The sequence below is a fragment of the Nomascus leucogenys genome, chromosome 1a (assembly GCF_006542625.1).
Source record: "Nomascus leucogenys isolate Asia chromosome 1a, Asia_NLE_v1, whole genome shotgun sequence".
NCBI classification, from domain to species: domain Eukaryota; kingdom Metazoa; phylum Chordata; class Mammalia; order Primates; family Hylobatidae; genus Nomascus; species Nomascus leucogenys.
This window is the reverse complement of record NC_044381.1, coordinates 96,793,542-96,817,368: the sequence shown is the minus strand read 5'-3', so window position 1 is coordinate 96,817,368 and position 23,827 is coordinate 96,793,542. Positions and strand designations below refer to the sequence as shown.

The 23,827-nt window shown below is 37.5% G+C and overlaps 1 protein-coding gene across 1 annotated transcript in view; it reads right to left on the bottom strand.

The window, feature by feature from the left end:
* The window catches only part of TTC6 (tetratricopeptide repeat domain 6), a 251,716-nt gene that overhangs the window by 151,045 nt on the left and 76,844 nt on the right, over positions 1 to 23,827 (bottom strand). The window contains exons 4-6 of the mRNA XM_030813721.1: positions 15,706 to 15,774; positions 15,601 to 15,642; positions 12,902 to 13,108 (exon numbers count right to left, since the gene is read on the bottom strand). Coding sequence (XP_030669581.1) covers positions 12,902 to 13,108; positions 15,601 to 15,642; positions 15,706 to 15,774 — 318 coding nt within the window. The remainder of the gene's footprint in view (positions 1 to 12,901; positions 13,109 to 15,600; positions 15,643 to 15,705; positions 15,775 to 23,827) is intronic.

Here is a 23,827-nt window from a genome sequence, read left to right as displayed (position 1 = left end):
CAAATCTTTTTTTAATTCTTAATTTTTGTGGGTACATAGAAGGTATATATATTCATGGGGTACATAAAATGTTTTCATACAGGCATGCAATGCATAATAATTACATCATGGAAAATGGAGTATCCATTCCCTTGAGCATTTTTCCTTTGTGTTACAAACAATCCAATTATACTCTTTTAGTTATTTTTAAATGTATAATTAAATTATTACTGACTGGCCGGGTGCAGTGGCTCACACCTATAATCCCAGCACTTTGGGAGGCCAAGGCGGGCCGATCACCTGAGGTCGGGAGTTCGAGACCAGCCTGACCGACATGGAGAAACCCGTCTCTACTAAAACTACAGAATTAGCTAGGCGTGGTGGTGCATGCCTGTAATCCCAGCTACTCAGGAGACTGAGGCAGGAGAATCATTCAAACCCAGGAGGCATAGGTTGCGGTGAGCCAAGATTGCGCCATTGCACTCTAGCCTGGGCAACAAGAGTGAAATTCCATCTCGAATGAATAAATAAATAAATAATTACTGACTATAGTCACCCTGTTGTGCTATCAAGTATTATGCCTTCTTCATTAATTCTGTTTTTTGTACCCATTAACCACCCCCACTTCATGCCCATCAAGCCTCCCTTCCCAGCCTCTGGTAACCATCCTTATACTCTCTATCTCCACGGGTTCAATTGTTTTGATTTTTAGATCCCACAAATAAGTGAGAATCTGTGATGTTTGTCTTTCTGTGCCTGGATTATTTCACTTAACATAATGATCTCCAGTTCCTTCCATGTTGTTGCAAATGACTGAATCTGTCTTTTTTTTTTTTTTTTTTTTTTTTTTTTTTTTTTTTTGAGACAGGGCCTCAATCTGTAACCCAGGCTGGAGTGCAGTGGAATGATCACAATGCACTGCAGCCTCAGCCTCTTGGGCTCCATTGATCCTCTTACCTCAGCATCCCAAGTAACTGGGGCTACAGGCATGCACCATCAAGCCTGGCTAATTTTTGTATTTTTGTAGAAATGGAGTTTTGCCGTGTTTTCCAGTCTGGTCTCAAACTCCTGAGCTCAAGCAATCTACATGGCTAGGCCTTCCAATGTATTGGGATTACAGGAATGAACCACTGTGCCCAGCCTCATTCTTTTTCATGGCTGACTAGTATTCCATCATGTGTATGTACCACATTTTCTTTATCCATTCTTCTGTTGATGGACACTTAGGTTGCTTCCAAATCTTGGCTGTTGTGTGACCAGTGCTGCAACAAACATGAAAGCGCAGATACCCTTTGACATACTGATTTCCTTTCTCTGGGGTATGTACCCAGCAGTGGGATTGCTGTATCATATGGTAGTTCTATTTTCAGTTTTTTGAGGAATCTCCAACCTGTTCTCCATAGTGGTTATACTAATTTACATTCCCATCAACAACTTATGAGGCTTCCCTATTCTCCGCATCCCTGCCAGCATTTGTTATTGCCTGTCTTTTGGATATAAGCCGTTTTAACTGGGCTGAGATAATATCTCATTGTAGTTTTGAGCACTTTTCATATGTCCGTTTGCCATTTGTATGTCTTCTTTTGAGAAACGTATATTCAAATCTTTTGCATATTTTTAAATAAATTGTTAGATTTTTTCCTACAGAGTTGTTTGAGCTCCTCATATATTCTGGTTATTAATTCCTTGCAAGATGTGTAGTTTGCTAATATTTCTCCCATTCTGTGGGTTGTCTCTTCACTTTACTGATTGTATCCTTTGGTGTGCAAAAGCTTTTTAACTTGACATGAACCCATTTGTTCATTTTTGCTTTGGTTGCCTGTGCTTGTGGGGTATGGCTCAAGAAATATTTGCTGAAACCAATGTCCTGGAGAGTTTCCCCAGTGTTTGTTTTTTTTGTGTGTGGTAGTTTTATAGTTTGAGGTCTTAGATTTAATTATTTAATCCATTTTGATTTGATTTTGTCTATGGTGAGACATAGGGGTCTAGATTCATTCTTCTGCATATGGATATCGTTTTCCCAGCATCATTTATTGAAGAGGCTCTCTTTTCCCCATCATATGTTCTTGACACCTTTGTTGAAAATGAGTTTACTGTAGGTGTGTACTGTATTCTGTTCCATTGGTATACATGTCTGTTTTTATGCCAGTACCATGCTGTTTTGGTTTCTATAGCTCTGTAGTATAATTTGAAGTCAGTATAAAACCAAGTCCAGGTTTTCTGTTTTTGTTTTTATTTTTTGGGGGTTTGTTTTTTGTTGTCATTATTGTTTGTTTGTTTTGTTTTGTATGGTTTTTGTTTTTGTTTGCTTAGGATAGTTTTGGTTATTCTGGGCCTTTTTTGGTTCCATATAAATTTTAGGATTGTTTTTTCTATTTCTGTGAAGAATATCATTGGTATTTTGATACAGACTGCATTGAATCTGTAGAATGCTTTGGATAGTATACACATTTTAACAATATTGGTTCTTCCAATCCATGAACATGGAATATCTTTCCATTTTTTGGTCCTCTTCAATTTCTTTCATCAGTGTTTTATAGTTTTTATTATAGAGATCCTTCATTTCTTTGGTTAATTCCTAGGTATTTTGTAAATGGGACTACTTTTTACTTCCTTTTCAGTTTGTTCACTGTTGGCATAGAAATGCTACTGATTTTTGCATGTCAACTTCTTGTCCTGCAACTTTACTAAATTTGTTTATCAGTTCTAATAGTTTTTTGTGGAGTCTTTTGGTTTTTCCAGATATAAGATCATACCATCTGCAAACAAGAATTTGACTTCTTCCTTTTCAATTTGGATGCCTTTTATTTCTTCCTGTTGTCTGATGGCTGTAGCTAGAACTTCCAGTATGATGTTGAATAACAACGGTGAGAGTGGGCATCTTTCAGGTGATTCAGATCTTAGAGGAAAGGCTTTCAGTTTTCCCCATTCAGTATGATACTAGCTGTGGGTCTGTCACATGTGGTTTTGGGATTTATTTATTTATTTATTTATTTATCTATTTTTGAGATGGAGTCTTGCTCTGTTGCTGAGGCTGGAGTGCAGTGGCATGATCTCAGCTCACTGCAACCTCTGCCTCCCAGGTTCAAGCAATTCTCCAGCCTCAGCCTCCCGAGTAGCTGGGCTTACAGGAACGCACCACCGTATCCAGCTAATTTTTGTATTTTTAGTGGAGACGGGGTTTCTCCATGTTGGCCAGGCTGGTCTCAAACTCCTGGCCTCAGGTGATCCACCTGCCTCAGCCTCCGAAAGTGCTGAGATTACAGATGTGAGCCACCACACCGGTAAAAACCATATGTGGTTTTTATTATGTTGAGCTATGTTCCTTCTATAACCAGTTTTCGAAATTTTTCGGTGTTGTTGTTGTTCATGACAGGATGCTGAATTTTATCAAATGGTTTTTCAGCATCAACTGAAATGATCACAAGGTTTTTGTCTTTCATTCTGTTGATAGGACGTGTCACATTAATTGATTTGCATATGTTGAACCATCCATGCATCCCAAAGTGGGATTTATCCCACTTTGTCATGAATAATCTTTTTAATGCATTGTTGAATTCAGTTTGCTAATACTTTGTTGAGAATTTTTGCATCAATATTCATCAGGGATATTGGCCTGTAGTTTTTTTTTTTTTTTTTTTTTTTTTTTTTTTTTGGTGTGTCTTTGTCTGCTTTTGATATCAGCATAATACCTGCCTCATAGAATGAGTTTGGAAGCATTCCCTTATAGTTTATTTTTCAGAATAGCTTGAGTAGAATTGGTGTTAGTGCTTTCAATTCAGCAGTGAAGCTGTTGGGTCCCAGGCTTTTCTTTACTAGGAGACTTTTTATTATGGATTTGATCTTGTTACTGGTTATGGGTCTGTTCAGGTTTTGGATTTCTTCCTGGTTCAATCTTGGTAAATTGTACGTGTCTAGGAATTTGTCCATTTCTTCTAAATTTTCCAATTTATTGGCATATAGTTGCTCATAGTAGCTAATAATAATCCTCTGAATTTCTGTAGTAATGTCTCCTTTTTCATCTCTGAGTTTATTTATTTGGATCTTCTGTCTTTTTTTCTTAGTCTGGCTAAAGGTTTATTAATTTTGTTTAGCTTTTCAAAAAACCAACTTTCTTATTTCATTGACCTTTTGTATTGTTTTCTTCATTTCAGTTCAATTTATTTCTGCTCTGACCTTTATTCTTTGCTTCCACTAATTTTTGGTTTGGTTTGGCTCTTTCTTTTCTAGTTCTTTAAGATCCATCATTAGCTTGTTCATCTGAAGTTTTTCCTCTTTTTTGATGTAAGCACTTATACCTATGAACTTCCCTCTTGGTACTACTTTTGTTGTATCCCACAGGTTTTGGTATGTTATGTTTCCATTATCATTTGTTTCAAAAAAGTTTTTCAATTTCCTTCTTAATTTCTTCATTGACTTGCTGGTCATTCAGAAGCACATTGTTTAATTTCAATGCGTATAGTTTCCAGAATTATTCTTGTTACTGATTCTAGTTTTATTCTATTGTTTTTTGTTTGTTGTTTGTTTGTTTGTTTGACACTCTGTCACGCAGGCTGTAGTGCAGTGGCACAATCTCGGCTCACTGTGACCTCCAGCTGCCAGGTTCAAACAATTCTCATGCCTCAGCCTCCTAAGTAGCTGGGATTACAGGCATGCACCACCACATCTGGCTAATTTTTGTATTTTTAGTGCAGACGGGGTTTCGGCATGTTGGCAAGGCTGGTCTTGAAATCCTGACCTCAAGTGATCCACCCACCTTGGTCTCCCAAAGTGCTAGGATTGCAGACGTGAGCCACCACACCTGACCAGTTTTACTCTATTGTGGTCAGAGAAAATGTTGGTGTTTTTTTTTAATGTTTTAAGACTTGTTTTGTGACCTAACATATGGTCTGTCCTCGAGAATGATCCACATGCTAAGGAAAAGAATGTGTATTCTGCAGCCATTGGATGAAATGTTCTATAAATATCCATTAGATCCATTGCTCTATAGTGCAGATTAAGTCTGATGTTTCTTTGTTGAATTTCTGTCTATAAGACCTGTCCAATGCTGTAGGTGGGATGTTGAAGTTTTCAGCTATTGTATTGGAGTCTGCCTCTTTGACTCCCTAATATTTGCTTGATAAATCTGGGCACTCCAGTGTTGGGTGCATATATAATTAAAACTGTTATATCCTCTTTCTGAATTGACCCCTTTATGATTGTTTAGTAACCTTCTTTTTCTCTTCTTACAGTTTTTTTCCTGAAATCTATTTTGTCTGATATAAGTATAGAGATTCCTGCTCTTTTTTGGTTTCCATTGGCATGGAATATCTTTTTCCATCCCTGTATTTTCAGGCTATGTGTGTCTTTATAGACGAAGTGCATTACTTGTAGGCAACAGATCAATCAGTCTCAATTTTTTAATCCATTCAGCCACTCTGTGTCTATTGATTGGAGAGTTTAGTCCAGTCACATTCAATGTTATGACTGATGAGTAAGGACTTTCTCTTGCCGTTTTGTTATTTGTTTTCTGGTTATTTTGTGGTCTTCTCTTCCTTCTTTCTTTCCTCTCTTCCTTTTAGTAAAGGTGGCTTTCTTTGGTGATATGATCTAGTTTCTTGCTTTTTATTTTTTGTGTATCTGTTGAATGATTTTTGTTCTGAGGTTATCATGAGGCTTCCAAATACTGTCTTACAGTCCGTTATTTTAAACTGAGAACAACCTAACACTGTTTGCATAAACACACAAACAAGCAAGCAGAAAAGAAAAAAAAAACTAATAAAGCCTCTACACTTTAACTTTATTCTCCTGCTTTTTATCTTCTTCTTGCTTCTATTTATATCTATGGTACTGTCTATATCTTCAAAAGTTGTTATAGTTATTATTTTTTGTTGGTTAATCATTTAGTCTCTCTACTTAAGTTTACACAGCACATTTATGGTGCTATAATATTCTGTTTTTCTGTGTACTTACTATTAACAGTGAGATTTGTACCTTCATATTATTATTTATTCCTCATTATCATGCTTTTCTCTCTGGTTGAAGTACTCCTTTTAGTATTTCTTGTAGGACAGGTCTGGTGTTGATAAAATGCCTCAGCTTTTGTTTGTCTGGGAAATATTTTATTTCTCCTTCATGTTTGAAGGATAATTTCACCAGATACATTATTCTAGGGTTAAAGTTGTTTTTATTTAGCACTTTAAGTATGTCATGCTACTCTCTCGTGGCCTGTAAGGTTTCCACTGAAAAGTCTGCTGCTGGACATATTGGAGCTCTATTGTATGTTGTTTCTTTTCTTTTGCTGTTTTTGAAATCCTTTCTTTATCCTTGACCTTTGGGAATTTAATTATTAAATGCCTTGAAGTAGTAGGGTTAAATCTTCTTGGTGTTCCATAGCCTTCTTGTACTTGGATAGTGATATCTTTCTCCAGGTTGGGGAAGTTGTCTGTTATTATCCCTTTGAGTAAACTTTCTACCTCTATGTCTTTCTCTACATCCTCTTTAAAGCCAATAACAGTTAGATTTGCCCTTCTGAGATTATTTTATAGATTTTGTAGGTATGCTTCATTGTGTTTTATTCTTTTTTCTTTTGTCTCCTCTGTGTATTTTCAAATAGCCTGTCTTTAAGCTAATTAATTATTCCTTCTGCTTGATCAATTCTGCCACTAAAAGACTCTGATGCATTCTTCAGTATGCCAACTGCATTTTTCAACTCCAGAATTTCTGCTTGATTGTTTCTAATTATTTCAATTTCTTTGTTAAATTTCTAAGATAGAATTCTGAATTGATTCTCTGTGTTATCTAGAATTTCTTTGAGTTTCTTCAAAACAGGTATTTTGATGTCTCTATATATTTTGAATATATCTCTATTTCTCTCAGGGTTGGCCCTTGGTGCCTTATTTAGTTCATTTGGTGAAGTCATGTTTTCCTGGATCACTGTGATACTTGTAGATACCTGTCTGTGTCTCGGCATTGAAGAGAGGTATTTATTGCAGACTTTGCAGTCTGGGCTTGTTTGTACCCATCCTCTTGGGGAAGGCTTTCCAGATATTCAAAATGAGTTGGGTGTTGTAATCTCAGCTGTATCTGCTTTAGGATTGGGAACCCCAAGCCCAGTAATGCTGTGGTACTTGCAGACTCATAGAGGTACCACCTTGATGGTCTTGGACCATATCTGGAAGAATTCTCTGAATTACTAGGCAGAAACTCTTGTTCTCTTCGTTTACTTTGTCCTAAACAAACAAAGTCTCTCTCTCTTTCTTTCTTTCTTTCTCTCTCTCTCTCTCCCCCGTGAGCCAACTGGAGCTGGGGATGGAGTGACACAAGCACCCCTGTGGCCTCTATTCCTAGGACTGCACTGGGTCAGATCTGAAGCCAGCACAACTCTAGGTCTCGCTCAAGGCCTGCTATAACCACTCCCTGGCCACTACCTATGTTTGCTCAAAGACCTAGAGCTCTACGATCATCAGGTGGCAAAACCAGCCAGGCCTATGTCATTTGCAGCAAATTCGCTCAGGCCCTGGGTGCAACCAGATGTGCCATCCAGGAGCCAGGGACTAGAGTCAAAAACCTTAGACATCCATCTGGCATTCTATTGTACTACAGCTGAACTGGCACTCAAACCACAAAAGGAAATCCTTCCCACTCTTCTCCCCACTTTTCAAAAGCAGAGGAGCCTCTCCCTGTGGCCACCGCCATCTCAGGCCCATGAGGAGTATTCCCAGACTCCTGCCAATGTTTCTTCAAGGCCTAAGGACTCCTCAGTCAGCTTGTGGTAAATGCTGCTTGGCCTGGGACTCATCCTTCAGGGGAGTGGGCTTCCCTCTGGCCTAGGGCAGGTCCAGAAATGGTGCACAGGAGCCAAGGCCTGGACTCAAGGACCCCAAGAGCCCACTTGGTGCTCTACTCCCCTATAGCCAAGCTGGTTTCTAAAGTGCAATACAAAGTCCTCTTTACTTTTCCCTCCACTTTTCTCAAGCAGGGGTCTCACCCTGTAGCCACCACAGCTGGGAATGTGCTGAGTCTCGCCTGAGACCAGCAAGTCTCAGGGTCTCACCCGAGACCAGCAAGTCTCAGGGTCTCACCCAAGGCCCTCAGCTGATATCCTTTCTAGCTATTCAGAGCCCAAAGACTTTTCAGTTAGGAGATGATGAATCTTACCACAACTGGGTCCTTCTCTTCAAGGCAGCCCAGGGCATGTCTAGAAATGTCTGGGAGCTAGGGCCTCATGACACTGACCAGTGCCCTATCCTGCTGTGGCTGAGCTTGGTATGTAAGACACAAAACAAAGTCTTCCCCACTCTTCCATCTCCTCTTCTAAAGCAAAAGGAAGGAGTCGCTTTTGGAGCCATGAGCTATGCAGCCTGGGGTTAGGGGAGGAGTTATGCCAGCACTACTTAGCTGCCCTGGCTGGTGTCTCAGTAGGCTGCATGCCTCCCTAGTCCACTATCTCTGAGTCCAGTTCAACCCTAGGACTTACCTACGTATTGCAGTACTTGTGGCCTACACTGCCCTTCAAATTTATTTGGGGCCTCCGAGCATGTTAGCCTGTGGTGGCAAGGCTTTTAAGAAATCAATCTCCGACCACTGAGATCAGCTATTCCTCTCTGGGTAGGGTTCATTTAAATGTACCCTCTGTGGGCAGGCACCAGCTGAGTTTGGTTAAGTTTTGGTTTCTGCTATAACGAGACAGCATTGAGTTCAACACTTCACACTTGCTGGCTCTCCCTCTCCCCAGGGCACAGAAAAACTCTCTGCACCACCCCTCAGCTGCCAATGGGTCAGGGAGGGGTGGTGTCAGCAACGCAAGACTATTTTTCCTACGTCTTCAATGCCTCTTTCAGTGATATGAAGTTACAGTCAGGTTCTGTGTCCTGGTGTACTGTGGAGTGGAGGGGGCAATCAATGGAGCCTTCTATTCCACCATCTTGCTCCACCTCCTCCAGACAAATCTTGCCAGTAGCATTTTTGATGCTATCTACAAATTCAATCAGCAAGTTTTCCATTTTCTCATCTGATATGGTTTGACCTTGTCCCCACCCAAATCTCATCTTGAATTGTAGCTCCCATAATTCCCTCATGTTGTGTGAGGGACCAGTGGGAGATAAGTGAATCATGCGGGCAGTTTCCTCCATACTGTTCTCATGGTAGTTAATAAGTCTCACAACATCTGATGGTTTTATCAGGGGAAACTTCTTTCTCTTGGCTCTCATTCTCTTCTCTTGTCTGTCACCATGTGAGACACACGTTTCACCTTCCACCATGATTGGGAGGCCTCCCCACCCATGTGGAACTCTGAGCCCATTGAACCTCTTTCTTTTGTAAATTGCCCAGTTTTGGATATGTCTTTATCAGCAGCATGAAAACAGACTAATACATCATCTAAACCATTAGGAAATATATCGAATTGGACACAGCCCTGTAGCAGTCCACGAGACTTCCATGTACTAGTTGTGCATCTTTTACATAAGTAGTTACAAATCCATTTAGTAGTCCACCTGACCACAATCTCCTCTACAAAACCATCATTGGGAGGCTTTCATAAGCAGGTTGCTGATATTCCAATGATAATAGCAATAACTAATGTTTATTGAGTTTTCTGTGTGTCAGGCATTGTTCTAAGTGCTTTATATTGTAGCATCTACATATAATCCTCACAAAAACAATATGAGGTGGGCACTGTCATTATCCTCATTTTACAATACAGACATATAGTAGAGTTCAGTACTTTGCCTAAGGTCACACTACCAGTAAAGGGTAAAGAGAGGATTCGGTCCTTGGACATCTAGTTGCAGAGGCTGTGCTCTTCCCACGATACTCATGTTGAACACCAGGTCTAACATTTTTATGATGTTTAGTCTAGGAATTCTAGGAAAATAAATGAGGTTAGTCTTCCATGGCTTATCCTTAAGGGACCCATACTCCAAGTGATTACCACTTCCTTTAAGAAGGGTTCAAACACAATTCTCTTAATGATCATTTAATAATTCTAGAGTTTTGTCCAAGATCAATGCATAGATTGCAGAAATCTCAACCCTTACACTTAAAAAAATAAAAAAGTCATATTTGCAGTTGCCAGTCTCCAGGCATTTGCACCTCTCCCACTGTAGCAGCTCCCCAAAGCTGCTGCTGAAAGGTGCAACAAGCTTAAACCCATCTATCTGAGCTATCCAACAGGCTCAGATATCCAAGTCAACTCTTAAAATCTTTTATAAATCTTGCACTTTAAGTTTCTATTATGAATTCTTCTTTCTAAAGATCATTCTCCCTGTCAGATTTAAAAGACACAAAGCATAAGTTTATCAGCTTCCTTTTCTCTTTGTTATACTTCTATTTATTTAAAACCTCAATCTTTTTCCAAAAATAAATTAAGGCAGCTGTCATCTCTTGTCATCACACTATTCATCCATATGACAGAGTTATCTTTCTTTTATTTCCCCTCTCTTTGCTCCAAAACTAACATCAAAACTACTTGTTTTTTTCTTAACATTATTCATAGGACTAAACCCATTCTGGATCTCGGCTTTCTTGGTACAATTTTATAGCAACATGCCACCTTTATATTTTTCTATGGATATGCATTTCTATGGATATTTTTAAAACTCTAAATGCAATAGATTACTCATACATGTTTTGTGAGAATTTGGGAGATTTAGGGCATCCCCATACCTGTTAAACTTTCTTCCATTTATAATATCACGTCATGTGATCATATCTATACTTTTTATAGACTTTCACTGACATTTTCTAAAATGTTCAACCATCCTATTATTGGCTTTGTGTCAGTTATTTCTTCACAGAATCACTATTATTTCTATCTAACTTCCTTTTGTTCGTCATGATTTAGACAAAAATACTAATCACCTTCATTATATTAATGAGCTTCTAGGAGTAGAAATGGCCAACTAGGTAAGGATTGATCAAATTCTCTACTTTTTCTGCTGAACAAAACCTCCCAACATATATCTGAGCAATTAAAGTCCTGCATTGTTCCTTTATCACACCTCTGTGCTACTTCTGTTTAATCATGTCAGAAAAGTCTTCTTGTCCCCTTAATCCTCAACCTGGCCAGGCTTGCTGGAGCATATTGTTCATCATTCTGCTAACATTTTGAGCAGAAATGCTAGAAACTAACCTTATGGACTCAAATGTCCACATACAGTGTAAAGTTCATGGATAACAACTGGTCTTGAGATGTTAACACAAATAAATAAATATATGATTCTTGGAGAAGACTTGGTGGGAATAGTTCAGTGATATTTTATGGCATTTCTGAAGGGTCCCACAATATCCCACAACAATAAGGCATAATATTTTATTAGACATTCTCTTCTCCTCCCCTTGAAACATTTCTCGTTTCAATTTAGAGTCTTTTTAATCCATTTACCAAGTCATTCTGATCAAAACATTCTTCCTAGAATGCTTCTTAGAAACATCCAAACGCATGCTTTGTAAAGAGCACGACTGATGGGGTCAGTCACCAACAACAGGATAAGACCCTTGTCCCTGGAAGCAGTGGTGGATTTCCTCTGGTCAACTATTACTTGTGGATCTTCCTTATTACCTGTTATTCATGGAAGATCAATAGACTAGTGTCATGTAGGATAAACCTGAGAAAACAGGGCTTGAGAAATGAAGAAAAACCACTGCATTAATTCAGACATAAGGTCACCAGGACCCAGACTAGGATGGGGTAACTAGAAAAGAGAAGAAAAATAACGTTTGAGAATAATATTTGGGAAATTCCAAGCCTTGGAGATTGATTTATATGTAAACAGCAAGGGAAGAGGAAGGCCACAGACAAATCCCAGGTTTCAGAGTTGGAAGTCTCCGGCAAAAATTGAAGAATGAGTAATGGCCAGTTGACCTCAGTGAAGCGTATTGGGAACATAATCATTGGTGGGGAGGGGAGACCCAGAAGTAGAGGAATTACCCAGAAAGGCTGTTTACCCGAGAAGGGGCATCCATCTGAATCAGTCTGGGAGAGGATTTCTGGTGATAATCAAGATGATATGCTGTGGTTCAAGGAAAAGGGGCTGCTTTTTTTAATGCTAATAATATATCTACTTTTAAATAAATTTATTTAAGTAAAAAAAGTGACTCAAATTAATGAAAAGAATTAATACAACAATCCTCCCGTATCTGTGAGGCATACATTCCAAACCCCAGTGGATGCTTGATCTTTATATACATTATGCTCTTTCCCATACATACATACTGATGATAAAGTTTAATTTATAAGTTAAGCACCGTATAAGATTAACAACAATAACTAATAATACAATAGAACAATTATAACATACTGTAATAAAAGCTATGTGAATATGGTCTCTCTCTCTCTCTCTCTCTAAATATCTTATTGTCCTATGTGTATTCACCTATTTCCACACTGCAGTTGACCACAACTAACTAAAGCCTCGAAAAGTAAAGCCATGGATAAGAGGAAACTTAAACCCTACAGTAAAGGCAAGGTGATATGCAAATATGATAAAAAATTATGTAAACAATGGATAAAATGAATCTTGTAAACATTCTCACAGCAGTAAAAGACTCAGGGGTTAGTATGAACCTAAATGAGGTAAAGTTATAAAAGCTATAAAATTCACCAAGTTCTATTTCCTGGATTACAATTCCTGACTTCCTCGAGATGGTAACTAGAAGATTCTTGGCCAATTTCTAAAAGACTAAAAATTCCTTCCCTCCTTGAAAATCTGTTTTCTCTCCCCAGAGTTGCAATTAGCGTTGACACTAGAAACCCTCAAAAAACATGTTTTCTTTTCCTAAATGGGCAACTTGCACTTCTGAGGCCCCCTTTTCAGAGTGAACACACCATCACCCCCACCCCCAGCCCCATACCTTGGTCCTTGCCTGGGCCAATTCTTCACACCTGCACATCCTCAATTCTCATAACTTTTAGGTGTTTCCAACATAAACAGTTTCTTACCGTTAAAGACACCCACTTGGCTTCTTTTGAATCACTTGTGGGCTGTCCATCTTCCAAAGGTTTACTTAATTCCTCTGCTGGCTGAACTTGCGAAATTTCCTGAGGTTTAAATACTGTGCTTTCTGCTTCTGAGGGTCCCCATTCTATATCCTCTTGTTCAATCTGGAGAATACTTGACATGGTTTCAGGAAGTTCCTTATGCACACTCTGTTGGAAAAAGTAAATGTGCAAGAATGCTTTTTTTTTCAATTGGTCCTTCTAGGCTTTTCAGTGATGCAACGGTTTCTATCTGACAACAAGATGAATATGAAAACGCACGCTTGAAACTAAGCATAGGTGATAATTTTCCTCTGAAGATTTAGAAAGAGAAGCTCAAATTGACTTAAGAAAAATGTGAAGGCTGGCAAATTATTTTCCTCAGCCCTTGTCTCAGAAACTACAGCCACCCCACAGTTGTTATGGGTAAAAGATGGCATACAATACCAAATACTATAAAATTTTCTTTATTATGCAAGAAGGTATAGCTAGACCAAGAAATTTACTTTTGTAAAATAGAACTTTAATCTTGAGCTCATGTTGGTTCTTTTTTTTCCATATCACAAGTCATCAAGCAGGAGCTCATGTTTTTATAAAGCTACTGGATGGTGTTATGGAAAGATTAAGAAGATGTTTTTAACCAGATGGGACTGAATTCAAATCCTGGATCTGTTAATTAATAGATGTTTGACCTTAGCCAAATTACTTAAACTTTTTTAGCCTCATTTTTGTCACTGGTCATCAGGATAGGCTATGCCCAACCAAAAAAAAAAAAATTAGTGGTTCAACACACTGGGGCAGTGTGTTCACTACAAATCAAAGTGGCTCTTTAGGGCAGGTATACTTCTCATGGTAGCTCAGCCATCTAGGCTCTTCCAGGTTGTAGTTCCTTCACACCAGAACACAGCTTCCATGGTCACCACAGAACAGTGACCATATCACTTTCCTTCACACCCTATTGGCCACAAACAGCTACATGACCCCATCTAACTGCAAGAGGGTGGGGGACATTTGAATATTTAACAGGGAGCCATTCAGCTGCTCCATTGGCTTGACTCATATCTTTACAAGGGATATATCTTTTCTTGCACTTGGTTTTTGTGTGTGTCCTCTGCAAGCTGAGGAAGAAAGAAGCCAATAGTGACTCAGTCCAAGTCCAAAATTTTCCAAGGTAGGGAATCTGACAATGCAGCCTTCAGTCTGTGGCCAAAGGCCCAAAAGCCCCCGGCAAACCACTAGTGTAAGTCCAAGAGTCCAAAGGCCAAAGAAGCTGAAGTCTGATGTCTGAGGGCAGGAGGGATGGATGGAAGCATCCATGACCCGGTACCAAGTCAAAAGGTATTTTACCTCTAAAGAAGGGGGTCAGCTTCCTTATAAAAAGCCAGAGGACAGAAGGGGTCCAGTGATTGCCTGCAAATGTCAATGCTTAGGGAATGGTTCCAGCAGAATTACAAATAAATTAATATTTTTGTTTAACTCTTTATTTTAAATAATCAAGATGATACCTAAGCTAGATATCTGATTGTTGGCCTTTTTCACAGTTTCATTCAAAATGGTATCTTTCCTTATTCTGAATGTAGTGAATGGTATTAAGTTTATTATATTAATGAAAATTTCTATTTTGCTAAACCTAATTGATATTGTATTTTCAGTTTACTATACCTGTTAGAGGCATCGAGGTCAGAAGTTTTGATATCTATTTGTAAATGGTGTCAACTAGAGGCAGCTACCCTAGATGTCAGTCTTAAGTCCATAGCATATGTGGTAAGGCTTCCTAATTGATATATGCACATACTATTACAAAGGGCTACTAGCACCATCTCATGCTGGATCATGAGGCCAGTGATAAGAATAGAAAGGAGAAAAAGATATGGCCCCAAAGCATCTCAAACTCTAGTAGTTTTACCATTTGTGGTAACTCTAACATTACAGGACCCATAGCTTTTGTGAAAAGAAAAAATTCCATGCACTTTCTGAACGTGATATGCTAACCTAAAAATGAAATACGATCACAATTTTATGTATGTGGGGGTCATATTTTCAGGAACCAAAGGAGCTTGTTATTTAATGGTAACATTTTATGAACTCTTTGTAGAGGAACTGACCATCAGGCTATCACTTTTCTATGTAAACCTGAGTTTCTATACACAAGGAGATACTTTCCATTCACAAGGAATATGTTCCAGATTGCTTTGAATCCAATGGTTATGTTACCAATGATGGATAAAAAGAAAGCTTTATTTCCAAAACAAATTTCTGTCACCAACTGTCCATATTTTTCAACCAAATTCTCCCCTTGCAATGCTTTTAACAATTCTTCTAGCTGAATACAGACAAAAGTAATGCTTTCTTAGAAGCTAACAATTTTTAATTAATTATCCAACTACCTTCTAGATCTAAATGTCTCTAAATCAGAATTGTTAAAATCTTCCCCTTCTAAAAAGAGTTTGGGGCCTTAGCTCAGAAGGTCCATGGTAGCCAGCAACAGTGAGCCAAAATGGCCAAGATTCCCAGTGTGGTATCGAGTTAGATCTTCTCACAGGTAAACACACTTCTAAAATACATCAGAGAAATGTTTTTAACTCTCTATATAAACATTCAAGCAACAGGAAGCATGCTGTTGCTTTAACAGAGGCAAGGAGGATTTTTATTAAAGACTTTACCATTTGCGATTCCTCAGCACCCATCTGGAATTTATACTCTGCCTGCATCTCAGGTGTTTCTGCTTGCATCTCAGGTGTTTCTGCTTGCATCTCAGGTGTTTCTGCCTGCATCTCAGGTGTTTCTGCTTGCATAGGTGATATGTTGGGGTACATTTTTCCCATTAAAGAAATATCCTTGAATTAGAAAAGGAAACAAAATGATGCCAATTTTTAAAATCATTGAGGCACATTATTCATTATACTAAAATGCTACTCAATTTGTGTAGTAAATGAAAAATAGAGACATATAAACTAGTCAATAACATATAGTAAATGAATAAAGAAAAAACAATAAAGGCAGGGTGTGGTGGCTCATGCCTGTAATCCTGGCACTTTGGGAGGCCGAGATGGGTGGATCACCTCAGGTCAGGAATTTGAGACGAGCCTGACCAACATAGTGAAACCCCAACTCTAGCAAAAATACAAAATTAGCCAGGCATGATGGCGCATGTCTGTAATCCCAGCTACTTGGGAGGCTGAGGCAGGAGAATCGCTTGAGCCCAGGAGGAAGAGGTTGCAGTGAGCTGAGATCATGCCATTGTGCTACTGCCTGGAGAACAAGAGGGAAACTCTGTTTAAAAAAATAAATAAAAATATAAATATTTTTGTCTATGTTTTCAATTTCATGGCTTTTTGCTGATCTCTATAAATATATTTTTAGATTTAACAAGATAATTAGGTAATATTAAGTCAGATGCTATAAAACAATGCTATTAAGTCAGATTCTATAAAACACTGCACAAGAAAGATAAAATCAAAACTAAAATTTAATGCAACCAAGGGCAGGAGGGAATATGCTTAAAACCTCACTGGATGGACTGTTAGTATCATTTTTACCATAGCTAATGACAATTGCAATGATATGCTCTCTACTCAGTTGAGATGGTAAGAAGATAGTACACTCCAATTACTAACAATGATCTAGGAATAAAGAGACCCAGGTTCTGTGCATCCAAACTGTGAAGCCAGAAATCAGGCGTCAACAGGCACATTATTTTGCTTTCCTTCACCTCAGTCTTATTACTTTCTAAATAGGCATTCAACTACATGACTTTTTTTTTTTGAAACAGAGACTTGCTCTGTCACCCATGGTGGAATGCAGTGGTGCAATCATAGCTCCCTGTAACTTCAAACTCCTAGGCTCAAGCGTTCCTTTCACCTCAGCCTCCTGAGTAGCATGGACTACAAGTGCATACCACAACACTCAACTAATGTTTTTGTTTCTTGTAGAGATGGGGTATCTCTACATTGCCCAGGCTGATCTTGAGCTTGTGACCTTAAGGAATCCTCCCTCCTTGGCCTCCCAAAGTGCTGGGATTACACAGGCATGAGACACTGTGCCTGGCCTACATGAATTTTTAAGGTCCCTTTTTCTTGTAGCGTTTCAGTAATGTCAATGGCAAGATTCAAACTCCCATTGTACCTTAAAACTCTTATTTTTCTACTTTTTATTTGCTTTATTAAAAGGATCTAATTCAGGCCATTGGCTTCTACTTCTGTCCTCTTGTTATAAATAACTATAAAACTGGACAAAATATTACAGCAACTCTTTTAGGATTTGACAACAGGCAGTGCAGAACTGTGATGACAGAGAATGGAAACAAATAAGGTAAGAGCTACAATTACCTGATATCTGCCTGATACAATTTCCAGAACATGGCACAAAAAGGCAAAAGCCAAACAGAGCCCCAGTAATTACTAAACTGAAGAGACAGAAATCAGATGACAGGAGGACAAAGAGGCTAGAATTTGTAAGGAACAGTGTGGAGATGAGGACACTGCATAGAGAAAGAGCTCCAGAAATCGGCATAGGGTCCTTGAGTCTTTGGCTGAAAGTCTGCCCATGTAATGGGGAAACCCATGAGGCTAGACAAAGAAACCCTGCCAGGGAAGAAAACAATTACTAAAGAGCTGTACGTCACAATTCCCAGAGCTCACACAAGGTTGGGATTCATTAGGTCTCCCACCAGACATGCAAGATATGTGGTACATTCATTATAAAGGCCAGAAGGATCATCTCTTAGTAGTAATGCTAAATTAACCCTTGAGTAAAGGCTTCTGTGGACGTTAACAATGCTTTAAAATAATTCTTGAAAAAATCAAGCTGCTCTTCAAGTAACTTAACTGCCTATCAGAACAAACTGCAACACTCTTTAAAGGAAGTCAACAAAACCGAATGTAAAATTCATAATGTCCAACATCCAATCAGAAGTTGCTGGTCACATGAAGAAGCACAAATATGTGATACATAACCAGGAAGAAAATCATACAAAAAGACCCAGAAATGACACACATTTCAGAATTAGCAAATAAGGATCTTAAACTTCTAATATAAATATTGTAAGTGTTCAACATTAAATAAAAATGTAAGCATAAAGAGGAGCAAATGTAAGAAACAGAATGAAATGTGACATCTATAGATAGAACACACATCATCTAAAATAAAATTCTCACTGAGTGGCATTAACAGAAGAGAAAGACATTGCAGAAGAAAACGTCAGCTAACTTAAAGGCATATCAACAGGAACCATGCCAAATGAACCACAGAGAGAAAAAAACTGAAATAAAATGAACAAATACTCAGTCGAACATATATTTAATTGGGGTTCCAGAAAGGGATATGGGGAGTGACTGAAAATATTCACACACAAATGGCCAAAAATTTTCCAAATATCATGACAGCTACAAACCCCCTAAGTTCAGTGACCTCCGAGCAGAAACACACAAACAATACTGCCCCAAGTTCACTGTCATCAGAATAATAAAAACCAGTAATTCTAAAAAATCTCTTTATTTGCAAATGAATATGATTACACATATACAGAAAATCATAAAGAATACCAAAAAACCTACTAGAGCTAATAAACTAACTCACTAAAGTTGTAGGGTACAGGGTAAATATGTAAAAGTAAGTTTTATTTCCAAACAATGAACAATCTGCAAACAAAATTAAGAAAACAATTCCATTTAAAATGCCATAAATGAGAATAAAATACTTAGAAATAAATTTAACCCAAAAAGCACAAGACTTGCATAAAATATTGCTGAAAGAAATTAAAGAAGTCCTAAATGAAAGGAAAGGCATCCTATGTCCATGGACTAAAAGACAATAGTGTTAAGATGGCAAGACTCCCCAAAGCTATCTACAGATTCTTTGCAATCCCTATCAAAAACCCAAGGGCCTTTTTTTCAGAAATAGAAAAACTGATCCTAAAATTCATATGGAATTGAAAGTTCCCCTGAATAGGCAAAACAATCTTGAAAAAGAAAAACAAAGCTGGAGGACTCACACTTCCCTATTTCAAAATTTACTATCAAACTACAATAACCAAAACAGTGTGATACTAGCATAAGGATAGACATCTAAATCAATGGAATAAATGTAAGTCCAAAAATAAACTCACCCAACCCATGCTCAATCGACTTTTGACAAAGGTGCCAAAAACATTCAATGGGAAACAAATACACTCTTCAAATGGTGCTGGGGCAACTGAATATCAACACGCAAAAAAATAAAGTTGGACCCCTATCTCATATGATATACAAAAATTAACTCAAAATTGGTCAAATACCTGAATGTAAGACCTATAAACTGTAAGATTCTTAGAAGAAAACATATGAATAAATCTTCATGACCTTGGATTTGGGAATACCTTCTTAGATATAACAACAAAAGCATACGCAACCAAAGAAAAAATAGACAAATTGGATTTTACCAAATTTAAAATTTCTGTGCATTGAGGACACTATGAAGAAAGTAAAAATGCAACCCACTGAATGGGAGAAAATGTTTGTAAATCATTTGCCTGCAAGGGTCTAGTATTAGGAATATATAAGGAAGTCTTAGAATTTAACAAAAAGACCAAAAAAAATTAAAAATGGGCAATAGACTCCTGGCTTTGAAGTTAATAATACTCTTTGGCAATAACACAAGTAGTTTTTAAGGTAGAAAAAAGCAACAGAAAGAAGCTTCAAAGGAAATGCCCTGATTATTCAGCTTAATTTCACTCCCTTTCTCTTCCTACCAGTTGTAAGTGTCCTGGCCACCCCACTATCTCTGACTGTGATCCTCTAACTAATCATTCTTTAGTGTCAACAACTTTGGCGTTTCTCAATTAAGCATTTCCCATACAAGAAAAGCAAGGTTTTTCCTCTCAGAATCACTGTCATTAATATCACCATGCAACAGAAAATTGTCTAGTACTCTTTCCTTTGAAAGAGTTTTGACACTAACACACAACAAGAATATTCTGGAAGTCATAGCACTAACTCTTTGCTGTGAATTATAAAACTCTGTGAATTATTTGGTGGAAGTGAGAATATAATCACAGGAGATAGACAACAAATTTTCATTTCTATATAGTCAAAAAATGGGCAAAGTATTTTTGACATTTCTCCAGAGAAGATACACAAAAGCCAACAAGCACATGAAAAGATGACCAACACAAATAATCAGGGAAACACAAATCAAAATCACAATGAGATACCACCTCATACTCACTAGGATGGCTATAACAAAACAAAGAAGAAGAAAATAACAAGACTTGACTAGGATGCAGAGAAACTAGAATCCTCGTATGCTGCTACCAGGAATGAAAAATGGCGCAGCCACTGTGGAAAGGTTTGTTGGTTCCTCAAAAACTTGCATACTATTAACTAACCCAGCAATTCCCCTTTTAGGAATATGCCCCCAAAAAAACTGAAGGCAGGTATTTCAATAGATATTTGTACATTGATGCCATAGCAGCACTATTCACAATAGACAAAAAGTGGAAACAAGCCAAGTGTCCATTCATGGATGAATGAATAAACAAAATTTGGTATATCCATATAATGGAATACCATTCAACCAACAAAAGTAATGAAGTACTGATGTATGCCATGATGTTGGATGAATCTTGAAAACATTACACTAATTGAAAGAAGCCAGACACCACAGGTCATAAATTGTATGATTCCATTTATATGAAACATCCAGAATAGGTAAATCTATAGAGAACAAAGCCAACTTGTTGTTGCCAGGGCCTGTGAGGTATGGGGAATGGCGAATGACTGTTTAATGTGTATAGTGTCTCCTTTTGGAAGGATGAAATGGTTTTGAAACTAAATGAAGGTGATGGCTGCTCAACATTGCAAATGTGGATGCCACTGAATTGTGTACTGTAAGATGGTTAATTTTACATTATGTGAATTCACCTCAGTGTAAAAAAAAAAAGTAATTGGATGTGATGAGAACTTGAAAATAGTAGGTACACAACAAATGCCATTTCCCTGCTCCTTAGACATATTTAACTAACATAGCAGTAAAATTTATACGTGATAGTTACTACATTGCCCAATGACACAAGGATTTATTTTTGTTTGTCTATAGTCTAGTAAAGCCAGAGAAATAAAAAAAAAAGACATGCAATGTCAAAAAATGTTTTATTGACAACAATAAATTTTGTTAGTGTTCGATCTAAAGTTTAATAGCAAAGAAACACAAATCGATGTAGAGGTAACAGGTGAGAGTAAAAATAATGCGCTTTATTCAACATTAGGAAATCCATTAATTTATAAGTCAAATGTAAAAACATACAATGATCTTCATGGTACTCTCAAGTGAAAATCACATGGAAGGTGGAATGATAAAGTGGTTGAGCACACATGCTCTGCTTTTGGCTTCAAATCTTGACTCAGTCACTTTAGGACATTCTCAAGCAAATTATTCAACCTCTCAAGTTTGTAAAATGGGAATAATAATAGCACATACCTCATATGCTTATTATGAGGATTAAATGATATAATACAGGCAAACAGAAAGTGTCTTATATATAATAATAGTTATTGTTCACATTAAAATAAAAATCAAAATAAGGATGCCTATTGGTACCATCATAATTTGACATTATACTGGAAATTCTAGATATGAAACAGAAAAGAACATAATTATAAGAAATGAACTAACCACATAACTGTTACTTGAAGAGGCTACTACTATATACCTAAAATTCCCAAAATAATCTGTAGAGTTATTCAGACAGAAAATCAATTCACCAAAACCTAATTCAGAAATTTAGAAAATGAGAAAAGGAACAAAATCATGAAAGTAACAAAAATTATAAACTACCAAAACAATGCCTTAGGAAATGTGAGGAAAACAAACCAAAAAAAACGACTGAGACATAAAAATTGACTTGAATCAGAAAATTTGGATTTTGGACTAAAAAAATCAGCAACAAAAATTTTAAGTGGCACAATTAGTATTTTGTTTAACATGTATTAATTGTACCTTGTCTCCCTGAGTTATAAACTGTAACTAGTAGTTTATTTCTACATTCTCCACAGAGTCTGCCAAAGTGTTAAACAAATTTTTTTAACTCCGTAAACAATTGAAAATTTATAAATCTGTAAGCAGTCCAGCTTCACAATCCTGGATACATTTTTTTAATGTGTTTCATAGAGCAGTTTCCACCTATGGCATGTAACAGAATCCAAAATGTCCAAGCTGGAAGGACCTTGAAGGATCAGTAAAACCCTAAGGACGCCCAAATTTCATAGACACTGAAACCAAAGCTTTGAGGTTTAAAGGGTGCTGTTTAGTATTCAAAACAGACAGACCACATGGTCTTTCCCCTAAACTGCTTCAAGCAGATGAACAGCAACAGAAGCAGCAGTGTTCCTGTGGCCTGTTAGGCAGGCCCAGTATGTTCCCAATCATCATTAACAGAAGGAATAGAGAGAGCAGCTGCCCTCTACTCTTCATCATGCAATCCAGGTTCTCCCCAAATGACACTGGCCCAAATAGCATGGGCCAAAAGAGTGTTTCTAAAATTTACCCTTTTATGATTTCATCAGCACTTCGTCAAGCTGCACTGCCTTTAGATAACTTACTGTAAATTTCAAGGTTTAGAAAGAAGGAAAGAAAAGGCATTGTATGGCCCTAAACAATATTTGTCCACACAGGTTACTTTCTTGAGAAACTTTCCTGATCTGCATTAACTTTCTCTTGCTTCCTGCAGGCAAAACCCTGATGGCACTGGCCTGTGGAATCCTCCTTACAGGCACAAGAATGTATCAGGGCTGCTTGACATCCATTCTTACCCCTTGTGACTCTTTAAATTAAACATTTATATGACTGCTCTGGGTGACTGGACCCTGTATTCCATAGACCTGTTGGCTCTAAAAATGTGATTTTATAAAGAAAAAAAATGGGATTTGAACAGCTGCCATATAAATTTAAACATCAAAATTGCTACAGGCACTATCTATAACTAAATGTGTATAGCATCTTTTACGCAAAGTCCTAACAGAACATAGTCCATTACTTCAACCTGTTCAAAAACTATAATAGTTCCAGAAACCTAACCTTATTGGGTTTCAAGTAAATTCTACTTTTTATAATATCACTTCTCTGATAGCTACCCTATACAAGAAAACTACAGTGTTTTTAGTAAAAAAAAATAAAAAAAGTAAAAAAAATTAGGCATTCATGAAAAGCTTGTTTAAATCAAGTCATCTAAAACAGATGCAATGCAATCAGAAAAAAATATTTCCAGAATACGATAATGCCTATGGTTGGGCAATGCACTATTCTTTATTCCTTGACATTCATGCTAGAAAAGACAACAAAAAATCCAGACTTTTCGTTTCAGAAGGCTATGGAGAAATCTAAGTTAGTATGCCTGATTCTAGGTTATAGCATCTGATATTTCAGGTATGACATCCCTTTGAATTACGTACCAACTGTTGAGTGAGTTATGACGAGCTATGCAAGCAGCACTGTGCCACAGCACCCCAGGGTTAGGAATCCAAGAGAAATATCAGTCAAGATTCTTTCCCTCAAGAAGTTTCTGTTAGTTAGAGAGATGAAAACAACGGACGAGGAATAATGTTTTTCAAAATGCAAAGCAGTAAATTTAATCAAGCATAATTATTATGCACAGGCTCCAAGTTCAATAGGAATCTAATTTATTTAGAGAGATGAGGATAAGAGTATAAATATCAGAGGATGTACCAGTTTTAGTTATGCTAGTGAAAAATAAATGTGAAGAAGAACTGGGTTCTGGGTCAAGGGATGGAGGGAGGGGAAATGCAGTTCTTATCTCATATTTTAATATAAGACCACATGAAAATAATTATGCATCTATATCAGTGAGTTCTGAGAGTTCATATGCCTCTTTTGTTTATTTAGTCAACCGTATTCCAT